Source organism: Sinohyriopsis cumingii, chromosome 18 (genome assembly GCF_028554795.1).
Source record: "Sinohyriopsis cumingii isolate HCF-2022 chromosome 18, ASM2855479v2, whole genome shotgun sequence".
In the NCBI taxonomy this organism is placed as follows: Eukaryota; Metazoa; Mollusca; class Bivalvia; order Unionida; family Unionidae; genus Sinohyriopsis; species Sinohyriopsis cumingii.
Genome location: NC_142978.1, coordinates 1,970,308 through 1,994,116, shown reverse-complemented (window position 1 = coordinate 1,994,116; position 23,809 = coordinate 1,970,308). Strand labels below are relative to the sequence as shown.

The 23,809-nt window shown below is 35.3% G+C and overlaps 2 protein-coding genes across 3 annotated transcripts in view; one reads left to right on the top strand and one right to left on the bottom strand.

Moving 5' to 3' along the window:
• Positions 1-6,757, top strand: part of LOC149775961 (coiled-coil domain-containing protein 93-like) — a 79,124-nt gene extending 72,367 nt beyond the window's left edge. For both annotated transcript variants that reach the window (XM_089940864.1, XM_089940863.1), the window contains 3 exons: positions 972-1,056; positions 1,794-1,907; positions 6,274-6,757. In XM_089940864.1, coding sequence (XP_089796990.1) covers positions 972-1,056; positions 1,794-1,907; positions 6,274-6,324 — 250 coding nt within the window. In that variant the 3' untranslated portion in view covers positions 6,325-6,757. The remainder of the gene's footprint in view (positions 1-971; positions 1,057-1,793; positions 1,908-6,273) is intronic.
• A 9,836-nt stretch (positions 6,758-16,593) lies between these two features.
• LOC149775960 (SNF2 related chromatin remodeling annealing helicase 1-like) overlaps positions 16,594-23,809 on the bottom strand; it is an 80,283-nt gene continuing 73,067 nt past the window's right edge. The window contains exons 15-17 of the mRNA XM_089940845.1: positions 22,308-22,395; positions 21,258-21,390; positions 16,594-18,487 (exon numbers count right to left, since the gene is read on the bottom strand). Coding sequence (XP_089796971.1) covers positions 18,288-18,487; positions 21,258-21,390; positions 22,308-22,395 — 421 coding nt within the window. The 3' untranslated portion in view covers positions 16,594-18,287. The remainder of the gene's footprint in view (positions 18,488-21,257; positions 21,391-22,307; positions 22,396-23,809) is intronic.

The window sequence follows — 23,809 nt, the reverse complement described above, 5'->3', positions numbered from 1 at the left end:
TTAGTTATTAGGATTGTAGTCATTGGGATTGTAGTCATGGGATTCTAGTTATGGGGATCATCGTCACTGGGAGTTTATTTAGGATTGTAGTCATGGGATTCTAGTTATTGGGACCGTAGTCATTAGGAATTTAGTTATTAGGATTGTAGTTATTGGGATTGTAGTCATGGGGTTCTAGTTATTGGGACCGTAGTCATTAGGAATTTAGTTATTAGGATTGTAGTCATTGGGATTGTAGTCATGGGGTTCTAGTTATAAGATCATCATCATTGGGAGTTTATTTAGGATTGTAGTCATGGGATTCTAGTTATTGGGACCGTAGTCATTAGGAATTTAGTTATTAGGATTGTAGTCATTGGGATTGTAGTCATGGGGTTCTAGTTATAAGATCATCATCATTGGGAGTTTATTTAGGATTGTAGTCATGGGATTCTAGTTATGGGGATCATCGTCATTGGGAGTTTATTTAGGATTGTAGTCATGGGATTCTAGTTATTGGGACCATAGTCATTAGGAATTTAGTTATTAGGATTGTAGTCATTGGGATTGTAGTCATGGGATTCTAGTTATAAGATCATCATCATTGGGAGTTTATTTAGGATTGTAGTCATGGGATTCTAGTTATTGGGACCATAGTCATTAGGAATTTAGTTATTAGGATTGTAGTCATTGGGATTGTAGTCATGGGATTCTAGTTATGGGGATCATCGTCATTGGGAGTTTATTTAGGATTGTAGTCATGGGATTCTAGTTATTGGGACCATAGTCATTAGGAATTTAGTTATTAGGATTGTAGTCATTGGGATTGTAGTCATGGGATTCTAGTTATGGGGATCATCGTCATTGGGAGTTTATTTAGGATTGTAGTCATGGGATTCTAGTTATTGGGACCATAGTCATTAGGAATTTAGTTATTAGGATTGTAGTCATTTGGATTTTAGAATTTAGAAATATTAAATACTTTATTATAGTGCAATGTCTTCTGCTGCTAACAAGGAGCAGTTTCTCAAGCAGTTTGAGCAAATTGTGGAAGGAGTCAAACAGAATAGGGCTAAGGTAATATTTGTATTTAAATATGTCATTAATATATTGTAAAGTTTAAGAGATGTTTTGCAAATATCACTTTTGGGGTCATTACCTAATGCTGTTTGAAGATAAATTGGGGATTATGTGCTTCTGACCATCTGGATACATGTTAAATGTTGGGATATGATCAGTCTGTGGATATATAACATAGTTATAAATGTTTGATCCACTCCTGATTTGTTTGTGGGTATGGGGTTAATTGGCATTGATGTGACTGTTTAGTAGCGATAACTTGAGAAAAGTGTTAGGTCTATGCAGATTGGCACGAGACTTAATTTTGTCCAGTCCATATGATATGCTGCACTAAAAAGATCTTAAAATATATCAATTGACTTTATTGATAGTTCTATATGAAATAAAACGAGTATAAATTCACCAGTTAGAGACAATATGCGCTACAATGGCTGAATGTAGATCATTACATGAATTGACAAAAATGTTCAAGTAAATTTCAATACAGTATGTGTTATTATCATCAGAATTGATTGCTTACAATTTCCTTTTAAAAGGTTTTTTTGTGCTAGAACCTCACCAGTAAGATCTAATATTGGTTGCTGAAATTAAATGGATTGAATTACATCTGAATTTACCATCAAGACACGAACATGACAGTATGCTAGTATTATTAAATATAGTTTTATAATAAAATGTATTTATCAGATAAAGTTACTTTTGTTTACATGCTGTGTTTGCATTGCCCCTGATAGGTTGAGCGTAAGAAACAGGAAGAAAAGATGAAACGGGACCAGTTAAATGATCAGTACTTAGACCTAGTAGAGAAACAGAGATTATACTTCAAGACTGTGAAAGATTTCCAAGAGGTATTTATCTTTAAGAATTGTTTTTCTAGATGGATGCCTTTAATGAGTTTGATTTCTTTTGTCTCAAAACTAAGCATGGACGGCGGGGCATGTACAGCTTAAAATATACTAATTTCCCTGATATATACTTACAGGGATTCAGAGGTGGATATCTTGTTATCTCCTCACTAACGAAGGTGGGAAGGGATATACTATCTTGCTCAATATTTCATGTATTCATTCTCAGTATCTTGGACCCTATTTTATCTACACTCATGAAAAATATGTGGCTGCACCTCAGCATACTAAAACTAGGTCGCTGCATTTTCAAACTTTAATAACTTTCTATATTTACAGCTCTTTTATACCCTTGGTATCTGAAACCCCATTTCAACTACACTCATTAATTAATGGCAATTGGTTTATTTACAGATCTTAATGAAAGTAACTAAATCATATAAAAACTAGGCCACTCTGCCATTTTATACATGAATGTCTCTTGCAATTTCAACTGCTTGAGGGTATACTTCAGTGTTTGGACCCCTTTTCACAGACACATGAAAATAAGTATGTTTATGCATCTCAATGTCACCCTTACAAAACTCTGTCTCAGGGACCTTATTTTCATGACTGATTGGCATTTGTATTTTTAGCCATTTGTTTGTTCTATATATTTAACCCTATTACATCAACACTAGTCAAACCCTGTTCAACCCTACACTGATGAAATGATGTGCTAATTGATGGAATAATATATTGGAGTAATATTTTCTTACTTTACATGGCGGCCAAGTCAGCAGCTTAGATTCACAACCAATGGCTAACAGGTCTGGATCATGTCCAAACCAGCTTCGGTTGGCTGTGATGATGCATCCTTTGTCAAGGATCTTAATTTCCATATCCTTGATAGAAGTAACCCTAAATTTGAAAATAAATTTCCATATCCTTGACAGGAGTAACTCTAAATTTGAAAATATCCATATCCTTGACAGTAGTAACCCTAAATTTGAAAATAAATTCCCATATCCTTGACAGAAGTAACCCTAAATTTGAAAATAAATTCCCATATCCTTGACAGTAGTAACCCTAAATTTGAAAATAAATTCACATATCCTTGACAGAAGTAACCCTAAATTTGAAAATAAATTCCCATATCCTTGACAGAAGTAACCCTAAATTTGAAAATAAATTTCCATATCCTTGACAGTAGTAACCCTAAATTTGAAAATAAATTTCCATATCCTTGACAGTAGTAACCCTAAATTTGAAAATAGAGTGTTTAATTGATCAGGATTGAAGCATATTTTTTAGATTTTTTTCTTTAGGGTAATTGAAACCTACTAAATTCATAAATGTTATTTTGCATGTTAAGGGTTCTCACTTAGCATCAAAGTGATGTAACATGACATATTTTTGTGACTTAAATTTCAGAATTGGGTGTTGAAATCCAGTGGATTAGGTGGGATGTTGCTTGTCACCAGTCCCCACATAGCTTAAAAACCAATCAACATATTATGGTGCAATTTTGTATGCAAATTGTCTCATAAAAATAAATTTGCCTTAATTGACTCATAAACATAAATTTGCCTATTATAATTTTATCTTATCCATACCATTTTGGATAGAGTTATGGCCCTTCGACAGTTCACATCTTCACACAAGATATTGCTTATAATCAAGAGAGCTCAATAATTTTTGAACATATTCTTATCCAGTCTGGTATGTACATGGTCTCACAGCTAGATATGCTTTTCATGGGTTTTAACTTATCACCTCCATTTTGCATTGAGTAACTGCCCCTGCCAATCAGTTTCTTATGTTTAAACAGGATGTTACTTAACAGTTTAAATCATGGACATTTCAAGATATTCTGATTAGTTTAACATTAACCTTTGTTTCACAGACCTGAATGTATCTTTTATGGGAGACCACTCCAGTGGCCTAGTGGTTAGAGTGTCTGCCCCAGATATAGGAGGTCATGGGTTTGAACCCTGGCCAAGTCATACCGAAGACTTATAAAAATGATACTAACAGCTGCCTTGCTAGGTGCTCAGCATAAAGAGGTTAGTGTTAGGACTGGTCAGCCTGGTGTCAGGATAATGTGACTGGGTGGGACATCATGCTACATGTCTGCGGCATCATGCCCCAGTGCTAACATCACTATAAACTGCCACACTGCAGCCATCGTAGCAATATAACTGGAAAATTGTTAAAGCTGCATTTAAAATCTAAATCACACACACACCTTTTATGGGTTTTGTTTCATCTTCATTTAAAGACACGGTACTTGCTGATAAACTTCACATTGTTAAATGGGATGTTCTTTGTACTAATGACTCCTTGAAAAAATTGGATATCAAGCATCCCTTGTCATCATTTTAGGAATCATGGTTAATGAATGCTCATCTTCTCCTGAATTTGGTTTTTAAGGTCATATGGAACCAATTATATTGAGCAGGACCCAATGTGATGTACACATTGCAAAAACCTCTTGTAATGAAACACCTTGGTAAACATAACTACACGTTTTACGTCTCTAGCAGGAATGTCATCATCATAAGATAAGATTTATATTAAATGCTTTTGCAATTGAGATTCAGGATGGGTTGGGGTACATCAGTTGATGGATGCAGGTGAGACACCAGATGCTGGAACAATTGTAGTTGGACAATAGAATCATTAACCAGTGCCATTTTGATGCACTCATCCTTTCTTATCCATCCGAGGTTTGTACAATCGATGCAGATGTAGTTTGCCATATCACACTCTTTTTGACTAACTCTGTATCAGGTCTGGATATTATTGGTAAACATTCAGTATGTTCTGTTGTTCATGGCAATGTTACTTTCTGAGTTTTGTGAGTTCTTCATCTAACAAATGAATCATCTTTTAAATGTTCACAGCATCCTGTTTTATATAATTGATGTGGCATGTCACATGAACCAAGTTAAATTCGAAACAAATAAAATTGGTGTCGTGTTTTCATATTCACTTTTGGATGACCTGGTTGGATTTCTAGACAGTTTAACAATTTTTCATTTTTTTTTTTATATAATTTTTTTTAATTTTCTGCACTAATTGTAGCATTAGCTTTGTTGGCAAAATTAAATAAAAACCACTTAACCCTGGAGATTTGTCATTTTTTGTGTTTGAAATGCGAGTAGGAAATACATTTTGGAGGCTACTTCAGAAGACATCTGAATAAATCTGCTTCCAAGAGATTTTTATTTTGCCAGATGCCTAGATGTGTTAGAAATGTCATGTTTCATTGGCTATTTCGCTTGCACATGTGCAAATTGGTGGAGTTTTGGGGTGTTTATTTTGATTATTGTACCAATCATTTTCATGTCCTGGCCACTTTTTACTCCAAATCCCCAACTTATTTTCCTTGTTGCAAAGGTTCACCTGTCTTTATGCAGTTCAGACCGGTCTTCCTTAGCTCTGAGGCCAAAAAGTCAAACATCTGAACACAAAATCCAGTTCCTTCACTGGGTGAAATTTTGGTGTAAAAAAAATCATATCGAAAAGTATGTTTTACCCTCTTTATTTTGTAATGCAGCTAGAAAGTCCAGATTACCTGGCATCATTGTAGAACTATATCTACCTAATTTTCTGCACAAGCATGGCACCAGGGGTTAACGAGTTAAGGTGCCATGTGTGCTTGCTTATAAGTCGAATCCAACCATTAAATACACAGACCCAGATCTACTGTTCCATAATCTGTTAAGTTTTTTTTATGTGATGGCAGATCAGGGTCTGTGTTGTTCGCAGTTGGACTGGACTTATATTTTTATTATACATTTTTAATTTTTGAGACCTATTTTTTTTTATACAATATTAGTAACAGTTGACCCAATTGGGAAAAAGAACTTGAGGTAAACAAATGAAATTTTACATGCAACTGTAGATAATGATGCAATTGTAGGAATATTTTAAATTTATAACTTTTAAAAAAAATTTGAACTTTAACTTTTGGCCTGCCTGTCTGTAGTGGTAGCTTGTGCATTTTGCAATAACAAATCTTTTTTTTTCACCAGTTAAACTTAGAAAAAATGGTTGGAGTGGATTTAATGCACAGATGTTTTTGTTTTGGTCCCCACTGCCCTTGAAATATTTGGAATGTTATATTCAGTGAGTTTTGTGCAATAACTGGAGAACAGTTTCATAAGTTGTTTAAGTCCAGTTTGGTTCTTAGTTTATACTAATGATGTCAAAATGCAAGACAATTTTCAATGTTTTTGCACATTTCCAGCAAAGTTATGGCCCTTTTTTTTCTATCTATTATCATTTGTTGATTGCAGTGACTGTTCATTAACTTCAGCATTTGTTTAGTTCAGCTATCATTTTGTTCTTATATATAATTAAAATGTTTGGATTATCTTTTCAGGAATGCAGAAAGAATGAGATGCTGCTGGCAAAGTTGAAAGCTTCTAGGTGAAATTATTTGGAAAAACTGAAACTTGAATTATAAAGCTAAATATTTAATGGACAAGATAAATCAGTGATAAAAACTTAAGCTGTACTTTATTTAGTAAACAGAACATTTATACTTTAAAAAGAAATCTTACTGCCTGCATATTACCATCAATATTCTCTGAGTCCAGTCAAGTCCGGCTTCAGACTCAACAGACCCAGATCTGCCATCACATAATGCACCATCTGGTCTGTGCAGTTAGGAGTAATGAGTAAAACAAACAGTATAGACCCGGATTTTATGACACATTAAGAGAGGGCAGATCTGTGTGTGTGTTGTGTGCAGTTTGACCTATCATGTGAGTATAGATGGTAATCATGGAATTTTGTATTTATTGCTTATCCTTCTTTGTGTTTACTCAAGAAATTACATGCAAACAAATAAAGTTTTCAACTTTTCTGTGTGTTTAACTATTCCATACTCTGTACTTTAAACTACAGTGGTTTCCCTCTTGAGCAGCACACCCACTTTATATGGCTATACTCCATTGGCACAGAAAAGACTAAAATCTATGTCATGAGTGGCAACATAAAGGGGTATACAGATAGAAATCTGATTAAAAATATTTCATTACTTTTTAATTCAACACTTAGGCATTTGTTTCAACATGCTGATAAAGTAACTAACTTAAATTGATACAAAGAGGTAATTAATCCAAATTATTCATCGAGTTTTGTCTGGAATTGGGAAAGAGATGTGTGATACTGATATTTTCCTTGAAAAATATACAGAATACACACCATAACATAAATGGTAAACAGCTGATAGTATCGCTCAGGATGTCATAAGAAATCTACTACTTTGATCTGTTGGGCGTATTACTAGCTAATAGGTTTTGAGCACAAAATAAAAAGAAAATTAGCATTTTCCAAGTGAATAATAGACATTTCATCTTGTGGGTAAAAAAACTTAACACTTTTGAAAATTTTGAGGTTTTGCCTCATTCTATTTTAAATAAATATGTTTTTCACTTTATGCAAGCAAATATCTTCTATATATATATTCACATGCAAAAATACACGATTTCCCATCAAGCCATGCAATGCTTGATTGCTTCTGCCTTCAAAAATTATACTTGCAGCAAGAAACACCAACACTTTGTGAACCAGAGCAAATAAAGGGAAACTGCATTAACTTTCATACTTGAAATTTAGTTTTTGCTGAAGAAATTTAACTCTATGCCATTCATGTCTGTATTATTTCCCCTATACTGCCTTGACAACAATTTTAAAAAACCTATGTAATGCAGTTGCTGAATCAGACTTGTGGTTAGATAGGGTTGATGAATTTACAAAATATTGAAAAATGTAATATATTGCAACACTGTAGGCAGTGTGCAAAACTCCCCAAGAAAACCTGCAATCCCACAGGACCAGAAACCTGTAAATATTACTGGTCCTGTCCATAGCCAACCAGTCTCCTGTCCAAGGCCAGCCACTCCTGTCCATAGCCAACCAGTCTCCTGTCCAAGGCCAGCCACTCCTGTCCATAGCCAATCAGTCCTGTCCAAGGCCAGCCACTCCTGTCCATAGCCAACCAGTTGTCCAAGGCCAGCCACTCCTGTCCATAGCCAACCAATCAAGCATATAACCATACATAAAAGCAAACTGTAGTCAGTGTCACAATGGTAAATGCTTGTAGACTTAAATATCAGCCCTGCATAAGGTTATTGATATAATTAAACATGGAACATAAAGACAAACAAGAAAAAAGTATTATATCTAAAAAAAATTATTACATTCAGCATAACATGGCCACTGTTTACTGACCACAACAACGATGCTTGCCATCCAGCTGATTCAGATCCATAAATAACTCGTCTAGAAGCTGGGCATTAGACTTTCTTGCTGCCATTGATGACAGTATCAGAAACAGACCCAGTCTCTAATGATGAGGTTGTGGGTATCCAAAGCTATGAAAGTCTGTTGAAAGATTAGTTCAGCAATGGATTGCTAGAACTGGATCAAATGCAGTTAACAACATTGTCATTGTTGTAGCATGCATCCTGTTTCTATATTCCAAGTGAATTCTGTAACCCAATTGTTTTTAAAACATTGTTTTCATTTCATAGTTTCATATTCCTTTTGATTAATTCTTTATACATTGACTGTGTTTGTCTTTTATCCTCTGGTGGCTTCCAAGACTCGTACTAATTATAGGGAAGAATGGGAACCAGTCTAGAAATGGATAAAATTGAGTATACATGGGTTTGGCTGGCCATGACTGGTTGATAATGAAAAGTACAATGTTAGTAGAAAGTATCTTCTCTGAGCATATCCAACACATAGTTGAAAAATAGAGACAGTGTTTGATTGTTGTAATTTCAGTCCCTTCATGGACTTGACTTTGGAACATTACTGAAACTAGCACCTTAATCTTACAGTGCAGAATTAAAAACATATTTAAAACATATCTAGATTTTAAAAAAGGTCTAGGGACATGGGACTTTCCCAACAGAATCATGCATCAAAAAGATGTGTCTTTTAACACATAATAGGCTACATATGGCAGTCAATATATATGGTGCAAAATAAATCCTTGCAAACACTTGGAAGAACCACCATCCCACTCTAAGCTACTAGCTAGCTTTTTCACATGCCCACATTGTTTTGAGACTGAAACCCAAGTGGACAGATAACGAACTGAGTAATCAGCTAGAACTCTGGTCCTAGATGTCCTTAACGAACCATGTAATTGGCTAGGACTCTGGTCTCTTACTAAATAAAGTATAAATAACATTCAGTCTCTAAAAACATTAATATATAAATAACTTAAAGAGGCAATATCTAAAAACTTATAAATAACATAACGTAGGAAGCACACAATAAACACCTCGACTAGTAATACCATAATAACCTTGAAAATTTCTCTTCATACATGATTTCTACTAACAACCTCTATAAACAGCATAGAACACACACACACCCCTTTTTAGAACATTTTGACATTAAAAAAAAATAATTAAAAAAAATGCAAGAAACACCAGGCAAATACAACAAGAAACCAGCAATGTAATGCAACCAGGACCATTCCTGAGCTCTTCTTCCCACTAATGACAGCCAACCGTTCAACTGTAAGGGACTTTTATGGGCCCACAGATTGAGGCCAAACTATCAGGGTTCCTTGAACCCATAAAATCCCAGGAACAACTAGCAGGCTGTGGTGCAGTCAGAAAAAAGTGGCACATGCACAATTGTGCGCATGCCACTATAATTAAACTCGACAACAACAACAAGTGGACAGAGTTGAGATGTAAATTATCTGTATGGGCCTGTGTCTTATATCAGTTGATCACCCAGGGCCCCCTCTGTGGGAGCTGAATTAGTACTGTGAGTTGTCCAGACACCCAAATACTTCCAGGTGTTTATGTTGGTATTCAAAAGCTATGTATATCATCAATGCAGAAGAAATTTTATTTTGGGGTCACATGCATGTATTTAATGCAGACTACACACAAGGTATTTATTTTCACATACCACCCAGATTTAATAGTGGTCAACCGAAACAATTCACTGTAATAAATGTTCCACATGGTTTTTATTATTTCTTTTAAAATCATAAGATGTACGTTTTGTAGATCAAATTTACTTGATATATCTAAATATCCAACTGGTCAAATAGACTGGTTACTCTTTTATATCCCAGTCCACCATGAAAATAGGCTGGCCGCAATTTGGTACGCTGAACATGAGGCCATCGCAAGTGGTTAACTCTCTTGCATCACTGATATTTTTAGGATCAGCCTATGAATAAGACTGAAAGTGAGAAGTTACAAAAATGGGGGGGGTAGTGGAGCTGATGTGCTGCAGAGCAAGTTTAATCTGATCTTCAATTCGAGAGTGATTCTATTAGATGCTATATTTTCCTGCAGAAATTGTGTTATACAAAAATAGATATATTTTAACTTGTACCTTTGCCATTCAGTTATGAAATATATTCTGCTCTACATTAACCATGTGATAACAAATATCCTCTATGTGTTAAACCCATATTAAACACTGATGATTTTAGAGTTTTTTCATCACCTTCATTAGAGTAAGCCCATCAAAATAAATACACATTGATAATGTCATAGTTTCTCCATCACAAGTATGTTTGAATTTGTGTGTATGAAAGAGTTGGTTCCTTTTGTCGATGTTTGGATAGTTTTACTCTGGAGGTTCATTATCTCCCCCAATATAGTCATGCCTGCATAAAAACAGTTAAACATTATACATTTCATAATGAAATATTAAAATATATCGGTGGGAGAAAACTGATATTGTGACAGTGGTGATACCAGTTTTTTAAAACTACTTTCTTTTCACATGTAGGACGTGTACCTACCTGCCCTTAAGAATGTTATTCAAACCTGCACTTCCATATTTAGACCTATTTCATTTTTTCTTATTCTGCACCTTCTCTCTCCTGCTCCATCATGATGAACAAATTTTAAAATGTGTCAACGTCTGCAGAACCTCCAATATAGGTTTATGTAATTGGTGAGATGAAGCCATCAAGAAATGCTTAAAAACGAAGTCTAAGCAACAAAAAGCAGCCTTCAAGTATTTACTTTGTTTTACAATTTGCACATGAATTGATGACCTGTAACTACATGTGTTCAATATTCTTTTTTCCCCTATTATGGAATAAATGTACCTGTTACACTCTATAACAAACAGTACACATCTTTTGGAAAAATATATATATAGTAATAAAAAAATGTCAATAGCAATTTTAACTGTCATCACAATCATAATCATGTTTGAAACACTGGAGAAATCAGGCAATGATGAGTGTTGATTGTAAACCAAACTTTAGTGACAATCAAAATTTGGATGCAGCATCTGCTACCAAACTAGACTGCAAGCTTGCACTGGCCACATAAATTCATGTTTGAATGCAAAAATAAACAAAATAAAGAGCCAAAATCTTTACAAGTAGACTAACAGTCATTAAAATCTTTTGTTTCAAGATGTTATGCTCATAAGTCTGTCCAATATGACTGCTCTATGATGTTTCTAAAGTACCCACAATAATTCTTTAGAAAGTGGCTGTCTTAAAATTACGGTACAATTTCAGAATTTCTTTATAGTGATACAGAAATACAGCTGTTAATTACATTGGCATAAGGCATCAATTCAACTCCATAAATTTTGCTGTCTAAAATATATAAGAAAAGAAAATCTAGTTTTTAAAACTAAATATAAAGCAATATTTCACATGTGAAGTGGGAACATTTTATATTGTCACATAACAATACAATGTTTTCACTTCACAAATAAAATATTTCCTTATCTATTTAACAAATATAGATATCTTGTATGTATAAATACTGTTCACATATTGGATACTTAGTTATTCTTTTACATAATATATATAAGAAATCTCAAAGATTAATTTTAAGCCACACAGTCAAGTGGTAATGATGCATCAGACATGCCTTTTGGCTTGGTTATGTATGGTTTAACACCATTTTTCAGCACATGATAGGCTATACATGGCAACAAGTGTATTTGGTGGAGGAAGAACCACCAACCCACAAAAAACTACTGGCAGGCTGCCTCATGTGCCCACATTAGTTGAGCTGAGAATTGCACCCATGTAGATGGAAGTGATATGTGATTTATCTGTAAAGGCAAGCGCCTTAGACCACTCAACCACCAAGGGCCCCATACATCAGACATGCATAATATATTGTGTAAATCATTCCCAGAAGCATCCATGAAGTGTCATCATCTCTAGGCATACTGGATACAACGTTGACATCATTGGGATGGTCTCCTGAATGGACTGACGGCTGGTTGGTGCAACAGTTTAGTGGACTTGGTGACAAGTCACTGGCAGTTATAAAAGGCTGATTGGTAACTGGGGCAGTGGTGAATGGCAAAGATGGCTGGTGTTAGAAGCCTGCAAGGCCACGATGGGCTTACAAGCTCACATCCTTCACTATGCTAGCAATAGGTTACATTCTTAGTGTTAAGACTCAAGACATCACTGTCTGTAGAAACGGGACTACACATCTCTCTCTGTCTCTAAACTGTGCCACAATACTTTATAAGCAATTCCTGACAATTATTCTCAATGTGATTATAAAAAATGTTCGACCATTCCACCAGGTAACCACCCAATACCCCTACCCCCTCTGTTCTTACTGTTGCAGCAATCCCATACCTAATTTTTCATAGGTACCTTGATAGCTCACACTCTCACTTATGCTGAAGTCATTGTATTTCGACTAGTTGTGGATGGAGAGGTGTAAATGTGTAAAATACATTGAATTCATTTATTTTTGTGGGTATCAGTTTTCAGTTATCTGCAAAAACCAAACAAAATATGGTACTGAATGTTAGATTGGACTAGGTTGATACTTTATAGCTCATCAACGCTTATAGATTACAGTACTTGTATTGTTGGGTATTTGAGGTGAGACCAATGTATAGAGGGGCAAACTTGCAAACCCCATGGATTTCAGGACAAGATTATAGTATCCAACAGTTGAAAAAAATATAATCTATATATTATATACAGAATGAAAGTGAATAAAATAAAGTTAAACAGAAATGTTTATATAATTATTTTCACGATAAATCTTGCATAAATTCATAGTACTTTTGAATTGTGGGTACAACTACCATGATGTCATGTTACTGAGATAAACTTATTGGGTCCAGCACAACAGCACCCAATGAGTGCCTGACGACATCAGCTTCCAAAACATTTACTGGATCATCACATGCCATGCATTTGAATGAAATGTCACACTGAGTAATGTGCCTTGCCCAAGGAAATACCATGATACCCAGTTTGGGCTGATCCTATTTTTGTAATCAAATCCATGCCCATTTGGTCACGAGTCCAATGACTTACACAATGAATCACCATTGTTCCAAAATCATTCTGAAACAAATGGATTGCGAAGAGGACCTTTAATCTTCACAGATGCCTTTCTGGGTTCAATCTAGAGCATGTTTTTTGTGTGTGCTATTTGCGCAACAAAAAGAGTCGCTATCTGTGTCACAAAGTTTTTTCATGCACCACCTTGGTGCAGCATGATTTTTGTAATGGGTCTATTTATTGTGCATTAACTGCTGAACAAACGCCATCTGGGCCATACATATGGAGTGTGATTTTGTCATCCTCAGAGTGGCTGTATCACTGTCAACTGCTGGGGTTTCCAAAAGAAAGACTGGTGTGTGACAAAAGTAGAATTGCCGACGAACTGAAAATAAAGGCAGGTCAAAATGTCTAACAAACCCAAACTACATTTGTCATTTTAAGTTAGACTCTTTCGTTTCATCATGAGATCAACAGATGCTCTGGTTCAGGTTGTTGATGGAATGTGGGAGGAGGAGGAGGACAAAACTCCTAGGGTCAAAGGTGGAAAGTGTTCTCAATGGAGGTCTGATAGGCTGAATCTTCCTGTGCCATCAGATAGTGTAGAATAGATGACAGCACTGAAGGATAAGCAACATCATCTTGATTGCACGAGGTGAGGCTAAGGTCCCCTGTAATGCTTGAGACTTAGCTGGCAAAGACTGATATGGTCTGCTAAATTCATAAAATGCCCTTAATTAGAAACCATCACTTTGAGACACGGAGTAAAAAGTCTCTTCTTGTGACATTTTGTAGAAATTGCAAAGTGACGCATGAGTAACTATTTGTAGCATCTTGCAGAATGAGTGTCTCAAAGTGGTATGAGTGGTAGACTGATCCCTCCACATCTGCAAAAGCTGGGTTTGACATACTGGAAGCTAGGCTGTTGGTGATTGAGCTCGTATTATTGATGTTGTGGCCTTTCGTGATCCCTAGTATGTGTGTGGCCTAGGCTGGTCACAATGGAAATAGGTCATCCATGTGGGGAGGATATCATTAGAATCATCAGTTTGGGATAGGTATGGGATGTTTGATCCATGTAACCTGTCCATATGTCAGCTGAGAAGGAACTTGGCTGTTTGTGACCTCTGTTCTTCAGTACCACAGTGGGAACCAAAAATGCCAAGTCCTGCGATGGTGACTTAAGTGCCTGAGCTATCTTAGAGTGTGTCAATGTCCAGCGCTTCTTGGCTGAAGGGTAAGTTAATTTATCTCCCTTGTTTCCCCAGAAATTCTCACACTGAGGGAAATTTCAGCATGCAGACTGGTGACGTCTTTATCCTGAGCTGTGTGTTTTTGTGCTTTGCTCATCGTTCTAATCTGTAAGACAAAAAGAGCAAAACATAAAACTAGTCCTGTACCTGTCTTTCAGAATGCAATGTTGGTGCAGAGCTAAATCTTAAAATGACCCAAAAATTGATAACAGAATGTCTAATAGAGAAATGAAGCATACAGGTAAAATATACTGAAAATGCTACCTAAAGGAGGGGAAATATAAACCTATGGGCCTGCACATGTGAAGTTTTAATACAGAGTGGTGCAGAGCTATACCAAATATAAGTTACCTGAAAAAAAGTGACAGACAATCTCAATTACAATGCTACCAATAGGGAAGGTTGAGGATGGCATGTACAGGTAGAATCATTGAAGCATGGCATTCCAAGACTAAGGATGCCATGGTATGGAAACTCACCTGTATTTACCATAAATGATGGAATTATACATATATTAGGGTTTTCTTAAGGGCATAAAGACATGCATACATATAAATATTGTAGCCCGAACCTATCTTATGAAGTCACATAGGCTACACATGTGAGTGACTAAGTGCTCTTTAAATATGATGGAATGCTTATGCAGATAAATATGACTCGAGTGTCACCTATAGAAACATGCATGAGCAAGACGCGACAGAGTAAACCAAATATAGAAGGCTGACCTGTCCAGCCAGAGTGGAAGCAACAAAGAAATGTACACAGTTATCTACATTACCCCCAAAAAACCTTCACATAAAAGGGAACTCAGGACACCGTTATGGATACGTACAAAGGAAGTGTGACAATATCCATTATGAGGCAATTACCTGTAGGAAAAGGTTGGTGCCTGATGCAACAAATGCCTTGGAATAGAAACTCAACAATATGTACATGTTCGTAATGGAATTATACATATATTAGCTTTTATAAACACTAGAGGCTTGCATGTACAAAATAATTGTAGCCCAAACTGAATATCAAGTCACTTAGGTTCCCCGTGCAAGTATCTAAATGTGAGAAGACAACAAAGTGTTAGCAAATTGTAAAGGCAGAACTTTGTAGGTGTGTGTGTGTGATTTGGATTTTTAACGTAGCTTTAACAATTTTTCAGTCATATTGCTACGATGTCTGCAGTGTGACAGTTTAAAGTGATGTCTAGCACTGGGGCATTATGCCACAGACATGTAGCATGATGTCCCACCCAGTCACATTATCCTGACACCAGTCCTAACACTAACCTCTTAATGCTGAGTGCCAAGTGAGGCATCTGTTAGTACCATTTTTGTAAGTCTTTGGTATGACTTGGCTGGGGATCAAACCCACGACCTCCCGCATGGACGCTCTAACCACTAGGCCACCGGAGCTGTGAACTTTGTAGGGATAGGAAGAGTAAAAATTGGAAATAAAAATGGAGTATCCTTTCTTTAGAAGTGAAAAACTCCTCCAACTTGTATGTAGAATCTGGCTGTTGTGATTTTTTGTGATGGAAGCATGGTTCTTGGGACAAGAAGAAGTAGTAACTGTAGGGTTTTTGACTTTGCTTAATCTTATATCCAAGGGGAGATCACAATGCATGACCACCACACAGGTAGACAGACAACTTTTAGCTCCCTTTAGCTAAAAGTAGGAGGGCTGGATTTGCGAGGTAGTATCAGTTCTCTTAAGGTAATATGACAGTAACTTTCCTATGTCCATCCAATAAACTGAATAAAAAGCATCACTAATCTGCTAATTGAGACCTGCATGTGACATCCGGAAACAGCATAATACTTATCCATCTATTTTTGCTCTTCTGGTGAGGTCTCTGAGCTGGATCATCACCTGCATGTGACATGATTATCAGAGGATAAATAAAAGAAATATAAATGGCACTCGTGAACAGCAGCCCATGTGTGCCATAAATAGAAGCCATGTCACGTCCTGTAAAGCAGGGTAATGAAGTGAACACGAAGCATTTGTAGCAAGACATTGACAAGAAATAGTACTTTGCTTATTAAAATATGGACTTCATTAAGCAGTTCAAAATTAAAATTTAGACTGTTGGTTGGAAAATAAGAATGACTCGAATCAAACTGAGATGTAATGGTTGGCAGGGATAAATGATCAACCACAAGAAATAAACTTCCTGTTTCCAGTGTTTATTTTCAAAATGTTCCAAAGCATTTCAAATGATTATCAAATGATTACTTTATACAGCCAACAAGGAAGAATTGCCACAATCATCAAATAACTGGTAGGATAATGAGAATTTTGAGAACAAAATTTTAGTTCTTTTTTATCAACTACTTTTAGCAAAGTCTACAAAATTATTGCACTTCATGCACAAAAAAGAAAAACATGCTTATCCCATAATCTAACCAGTGCCCCTGTCATATATTTGGACACAATAACTAATTTAAAGAAAACTGTCACTTGAGGCAATAATATATAAAAGTTTTGCTTAAACACAGAAACCTGATAAAAATGGAATGCATATCATTAATGGGATTCTGACATTTTCTTGGATCCAATAGGTGTGCTAACCAGAATATCTTAAGCAAATAAAGAAAAAGAATTCTGTATGTTTGTTAATGTTATATTTTCTTTGACGATAGTCTTTGTGTCATTATGACAAATTCTAAAATACAAAATATCTTGTATTCAAAACTTGAACTATTTTAAACCATACCATTATTTAATTATTTATACTCAAATCTAAAAGTATAGCTAACAAATAAAAACATGAATTATTAATGAGTTCAAGTTCACATTCTTTAATTTTTTTAAATTCTAAGAGGTAAAAGCTGTTTTGGTGTGCCAAAACTCTTGAATCCTTGTATTACTTTAGTACATTATTCCTTCTTCCTTTCTCAATTTGTTTCTTTTTTCATTCATTTTTGTTTTTTAATTTTTGGGGTTCTTTCTTAAAGTCCAATTGTTTTCTTCATATCAACTGTATGACTAAAACAATTGTGTTTATCTTTTGCTCCTAAGCAATCCAAATGAATGTTACTGTTCTTGATGGTTATGGTGGGTGTAGTGTTTGTTGTAGTTTCATAATCCAAAAATGATAAAACTCTTGAGTATTTACAATCAATTTTTTCTTTAAATAAAGTTCTTTTAAAAAAGTAGTATTCAGTCCAACTGAAATAGAAATGCATTCTTTTCCTCACTTACTTTAGTTGAAAGTTACAACGATTATTTAAAATTGATATTTTGTCTTTTAAAATTGGTCAATCATTACGGCAAAGATTAAAAAATTTAAAGCAACATCTGCTCCATCCAAACTACTTAGTGACACAGAGACAGTAAGAATATGAAGGACTATCATCTCCTATGGTTCCATCTACAATGGCTCTGACAGATTGCAGTTTTTAAGATGAATCTCTATTTAGAACCTTTCTCAAAAAGTCTACAGTGAAGATCAAAATATTTACTGAAACAAAACCATCCTATTTAAAGAGGTCACCACTGTCTACAAACCTGAGTCCAGCATGCCATTAAAGACCAAGCAGATAAAAAAATGGGAATCCAGCAAGGATCAATGGAGGATCCCAGGCTATTAAGTCTTTCATGCACATTTACCATTTGCAATACATCTCTTTCATTAATTGGCTGACTATATGTCAGCCAAATAACAAATCAAAGAAACTTTAATTTTCTAATCATTAACAATGGAAAAAGATTCAAAATTCTTTATAGAAATCCATGTACATGTTTTTCTTCAAGCTGAATCAGCCACAAAAAGACTGGGATGCTCTCCTGTCTATATCAAGGTATCATTAATGATCTTTGACCTTTGAACTCAAGGTCAAACAGCACAAACATGAAATGAATTCATACTTTTTGTTTTTTACATACAGGTTCATCAACATCATCTTCCCAGTTTATATCATTCATAAACGAGTCAAGGTCATCATTAGATGGACTGTAACTGTGACCTTTTATAGTCTTAGTGGCACTTTGGTCTTTCTTAGGAGAAAAGTAGTGGAATAAAGTAGACTGTCCACCTTTTGAATGACTGCCACTTGAATTTCCTGCAAGATGAATTAAAAAACAGGTGAAGATATGGACTATAAATGCATTCTAAATTAGTGCAACTATGACTGTTTGATGTAACTGGAAGAATGCAATTTTCAGAAATCCTGGAAAATGAACAGCACCAAATGCTTCATTTCATTATTTGGTTTGGTGTTTTATAACACAGCAATAGAATAAGGTTTTACAGTGTTGAAACTAGCTGAGTAAACTGCCTTGCCGAAGAACACACCATGGCCACCAACCCAGGACAATCTAGAAAATGGATTCGAACCTGAACCCTTTCTTTCATGGGTCTGACAAACTAACCACACTAAATCACTGTGGTTCCTGTCTCAGGTAGTCATCTTACTATATGCCCACTAGTACAAGGCATACAGTCGTTCAGTTTGATTAAGTAAAGGAATTCCAAACATTCTTACCAATATTCTCTCTAGTGTCATAAAAATAAAAAATAAAATGAATGGGTGCTAATAATGACAGACTGTCTCGATTGCAGACACTAACAAAAAGCTGAAGGGATGGGTAGCTTTGCAACAGAATCATACCACAGAAGTTGCTTCTATATTGCCTCAGTCTGAGAAAATTACAGTGGGTCTTCAAAAATCTTAAGACATAACTGCTTTAAAAAAAATAGTGTGTACTGTTCACAAAATGAGACTAATAATGGATGAATTATTTTAAAACTTAATTTAAATTAATCTTGTTCGTCATGACTTTGGATGATATGAAAATGTCCCATTACAAAGCAATTTAATATGTCAAACAAATGTGCTCATAAAACAGCTTGACTGGCATCAAAATATCTCATGTCCCATCTCCCCTTTTAATAGTCAAATATAAAAATAATGGGAATCTAGGTATGGGGTCAAAGTTGGTTTAAGTATTGAAGTGTGCTGCAAGGTGCAGCAGTATTAATAACTCTCTACATCTATTATAATCTAAACGATGATTATTACATGAAAGCTGCAAAAGCAAATGAAGGGAATGGTGTCTGGGCAGATCAAGGGAATGGTGTCTGGGCTGATCAAGCTGGAAACAATTTGATTTCTTGTGAAAAAATTCCAGGAGTATACCATATATACTTGTTTATAAGTCAATGTTGTTTTTATTAAAAATATTTGAGCATGTAAAAGCAGCACTGCCTTGTTTTCCCCAGTGGACAATCTGCAGTAATATTGTTGTTTTTCTCTGTAAATCTTATAACTAGTGTGCCAAGAATCTGACACCTGTTCAGTACCATGTTGAGTCCCTTAGATCATGCTGTACAGCTGACATCTGTTCACTTGTGACAATCCTTTGATGTGATTTCAAAGACTGTATTATCAAAGTGTTTCTTACAGACCCTAAGCTCAACCTCTGCATAAATAATGGTCCAAGTTTATGAATAGCCAGTGTTCTGTCAATTACAGTTAGATATTATACATTGCAAATTACTAAACTTAGGTACTTTCACCAATATGGGGAAAAGAAAATGTAATGTGTACGATGGAGTTAAGTTAAAGGATATAGACGTTGCAGATAAAAACAACACTATTACTGTAGAACAAAATTTGGTATGTCAGAGAAACAGACGCATGGCTGGTGCAAGATAAAGTCAGTTCTAGCTGGTAGTGTCAGACATAAATTTTAATACTGGAAAGCCCATATGCAAACGGAGTTTTGTTTGAACTAGTTGGTTCTAAAGCAGTGTGTTTTGGGCACCTCTGATGCGGTCTGTGAAACAGAAGTTACAGCAACATCAGACTACCAAGCTGTTATCCTTGGCAGCACCACATCAGTACTACAATCATTTGATGTTTGCCTAAACAGGTAGCTGAAAGGCATATATGCATTAACAGTGGCATAAGCAAATTGTAGAAGGGCCCAAATAATTTACAAAGACAGGAAATGTTAAGCATCCTGGGATTGAGTTAATATCTCAGTGGGTATCTTATGCATGGGAGGAAATTTCAAATGAGATGGTGGTCAAATCACTTAAGAAATGTGCTTATTCCAGTGCAGGAGGATGATGTATTTCTTCAGTGATTTCATCTGAGACATGACCAACAATGAAGTACCAAATGATGACAGTAAAGACAAGGAATCAGAATTTGATGATGAATCAAATGAAAAGTCCAAGTCAGACAATGTTTACGACAACTGGATGAATGTGGAGGAATTCAGAACTTTATTTTGTAACTCTCACAATGAAAATGAATTCTTGGGCTTTGAATCAGGTGGTATCAGACAGTGATATTTACAGGATACCATGAATCACAAAAATGTGGAATTTACTTTGCGGATTATAATACTTTTTTAATTAATATACTATGAGATAATGTAAATCACATCATTCTTGATTACACTCATAAATGACACATAATTCAATTCATGGACTTGAATGGATTAAAAATGCTCAGCATTATGGATTTCATTACAGGAAGAAGGACAAATTGTAAGTTGTCAATTTTTTGTACATATTCAAACCATACAAATGAATTTAATCTACATTGGTTTTGTCTTTGTTCTATCTATCTGTCTATCCATCTTTCAAGTTTGACTCTTTTATTTTTCCCCAAGTGCAACTCATGACCACATGTCAACTCTAGATTGCAAAAAATACCTAAGTTTGGGTCAAGAGATATTCCCTTTCTGGAAATTTTGCACGAGTTTAAAATATTTTGCACTTGGACTTGGATCTATTCTCAGTTTGGTATTTTCAGCTTGTGAATACCCTTAATAAATATCAGATTTTAATGATCCTAATCTTACAAACTGTCCACCAACCTGCTTCACCTTCACTGGAGTTAAGTTTAGCAGCAACTTCATCATCCACAGTTTCTGTCTCTGTGATTTTGTCAGTGTCATACTCAAAGAAGGACCGCTCAAACATCTCGGCTATATCCAGTTGCTTAGAATCCTAAAGGTAAAGAATTTCAACATGGTTATGGGTGGCTATATTTCATCATATCCTAAAGGTAAAGAATTTCAACATGGTTAAGGGTGGCTATATTTCATCATATCCTAAAGGTAAAGAATTTCAACATGGTTAAGGGAGGCTATATTTCATCATTGTGCTCTTAGAGATGACTAAGTTACCATTGTTGTGGTGGGGCATTAAAAAAAGCCATGGACAGGATGGTCCAGACAGAGTGTTAAATATTTCGAATAACTAGTTATGAGTCCAAGTCTTCCAAAGGTCTAATTAAAGCTGCTGAACAAGTAAAAAATAACAGAAGGAGTTGCCTGTTAAGCTTTCCAACTTTCAAAATTCAATTACATCCTTTGTTGGTGGGAGATAAGATGATTTGTTCATGCAAGCAAGTCATGTTCCATGAGGGCAAAAAATGAGTTCCGCATCAATTGTCATTGGTGAACAAATCTTATCATCTCCCCAAAGCAAGGGCTATATATTGTTTTTTTTTAAAATACCAAACTGTGTGACAAAGACATAATTGTGTGAGGATGACATGGCATTTTGTTCCCTGACACATTCTGTATGTCAATTCCTTAACATTCTTACATTTAAGATATAATAATACCCAAAAGTAGGTTTTTAACAAACTAACAACAATAACTAAGAAATATACAAAAAGAGCATGCACCAGGATTTCCAAATATAAAGACTGACATATAAACTACCCTATATATTCACAAAAAGGGGAAGGAGGGTGAGTAAGTGTTGAAAAAAAAAATGGTTCTAAACTTGTGTGACTTAAGGTAAACCACATAACAGTTTAGAACCTGCTCAAACCTGCCAAATAAAGAGCCAGAGAAAAGTAAAACTTATGACACCACCAACTGTCCAGTGTCAGATACTTCAGGAAAATTGCTTACCTTGAGTCTTGTAGTATCTGCCTCGGAGAAGTCATCTCTAGTCAGGCCAGCTTTACTCAACACATCTAGTTTCTTCTGCACTAGTGGCCTGTAACATAAATAATACATGTACCTGCTTAATCATGGTACAGTGAAAGTATAAAACAATTAAAACATCACGGATAAAATGCAGTCAATATTCATACTGTTCTACAACAGCATGATAATTGGCGTCAAGTCAAGAAAATATTTACCACACAAACTGAAGGCTGGAATTTTGGAGGGAAACTGCTTGATAAATGCTTCAAGTTTTAAATTCTGGACTAGCCATATATGAAGTATACCAACAACTCTGCCAACTGATTACCTGTCAGTTAAAAATCTATCCAAGATCTCCGTATTGTGAAAAAGACATCATGGGACCAACATTCTGTAATTATAGAAGATCCTAAAATTGCCGTATTTATTGCACATGTGCAACAAATAAGCTTAATATGATGGATATAAGGCACCCATAATTATCAAATATATTTGTTTTGTTGATATGTTTTCCCAACTTTACAAACACTTCGTAAAGCACAAGACAGCATAGGTAATGAAAGTTTATCTCCTTGACTATCAAAAGCCCTAAAATTAAACGAGTGCTCCAAGGCCTGTACTACAGACATTACATCAGTTCCTATGCATTGTTGTAATTATATTCTGTACATCTTATTGGGGCCCAAATTTAAAATGTAATACTAGCAAGAACAACTAATGTTTATTATCCTCCTTTAAGACTTCAGTGGGGTAAATGTCCATCAATTTAGTGTTATGTACTTGTGAAGTAGTAAAGGCTGTTCCATTTAAACATACATGGTACTTAGGGAGGAAAGTTTTAAAAAAATATATGCCAGGTACCTTGATTTCACAGAATTCATATTAAAATGATAAGAAAATTCCAAACTGCATCTATGGGTGAGTAACACACATTACAAGGCTTTCCCTGGGTCCCATGTATGTTTTGCTGCAACAGTCCTAAGTCTCCTTGTTCTCAAATAATAATTACCAACAATGGAGTGGAAAATATAACTTACTGTCCCAAAACCTACTGTGTAGAATTATTTAAGATCTTTTACAAACAGAAAAATTCTTTATGCAGAGTAAACAAAAACATTTATGCTAAAAACACAGTTAACCCTTTCTAAACTTAGAACTTGAGAAAAATGATGCCCGTGTAGCAAAGTATTTTGATACTACAGTCACACTTTATGTTATTATTCAGTGACAGGTCTTGACAAATAGAATGGCAACAACTCATCATAGTAAAGGAATCATTACGGATCAAAAAATGAAAACTGTCTCAAACAGGACTAAATTCTCAATGTAAACTGAACTGATATTTCCAACATGTAGCATACATTTGTTAGGCCTCACTTCTAACATAACTCAATTAAACATCAACCCCCTCCCCTTTAAAATTGGCAGAAGTTCCATTTCTCTTTCACACTACTATAAGTCCAGGTGTATTTTGAAAGTCAGAT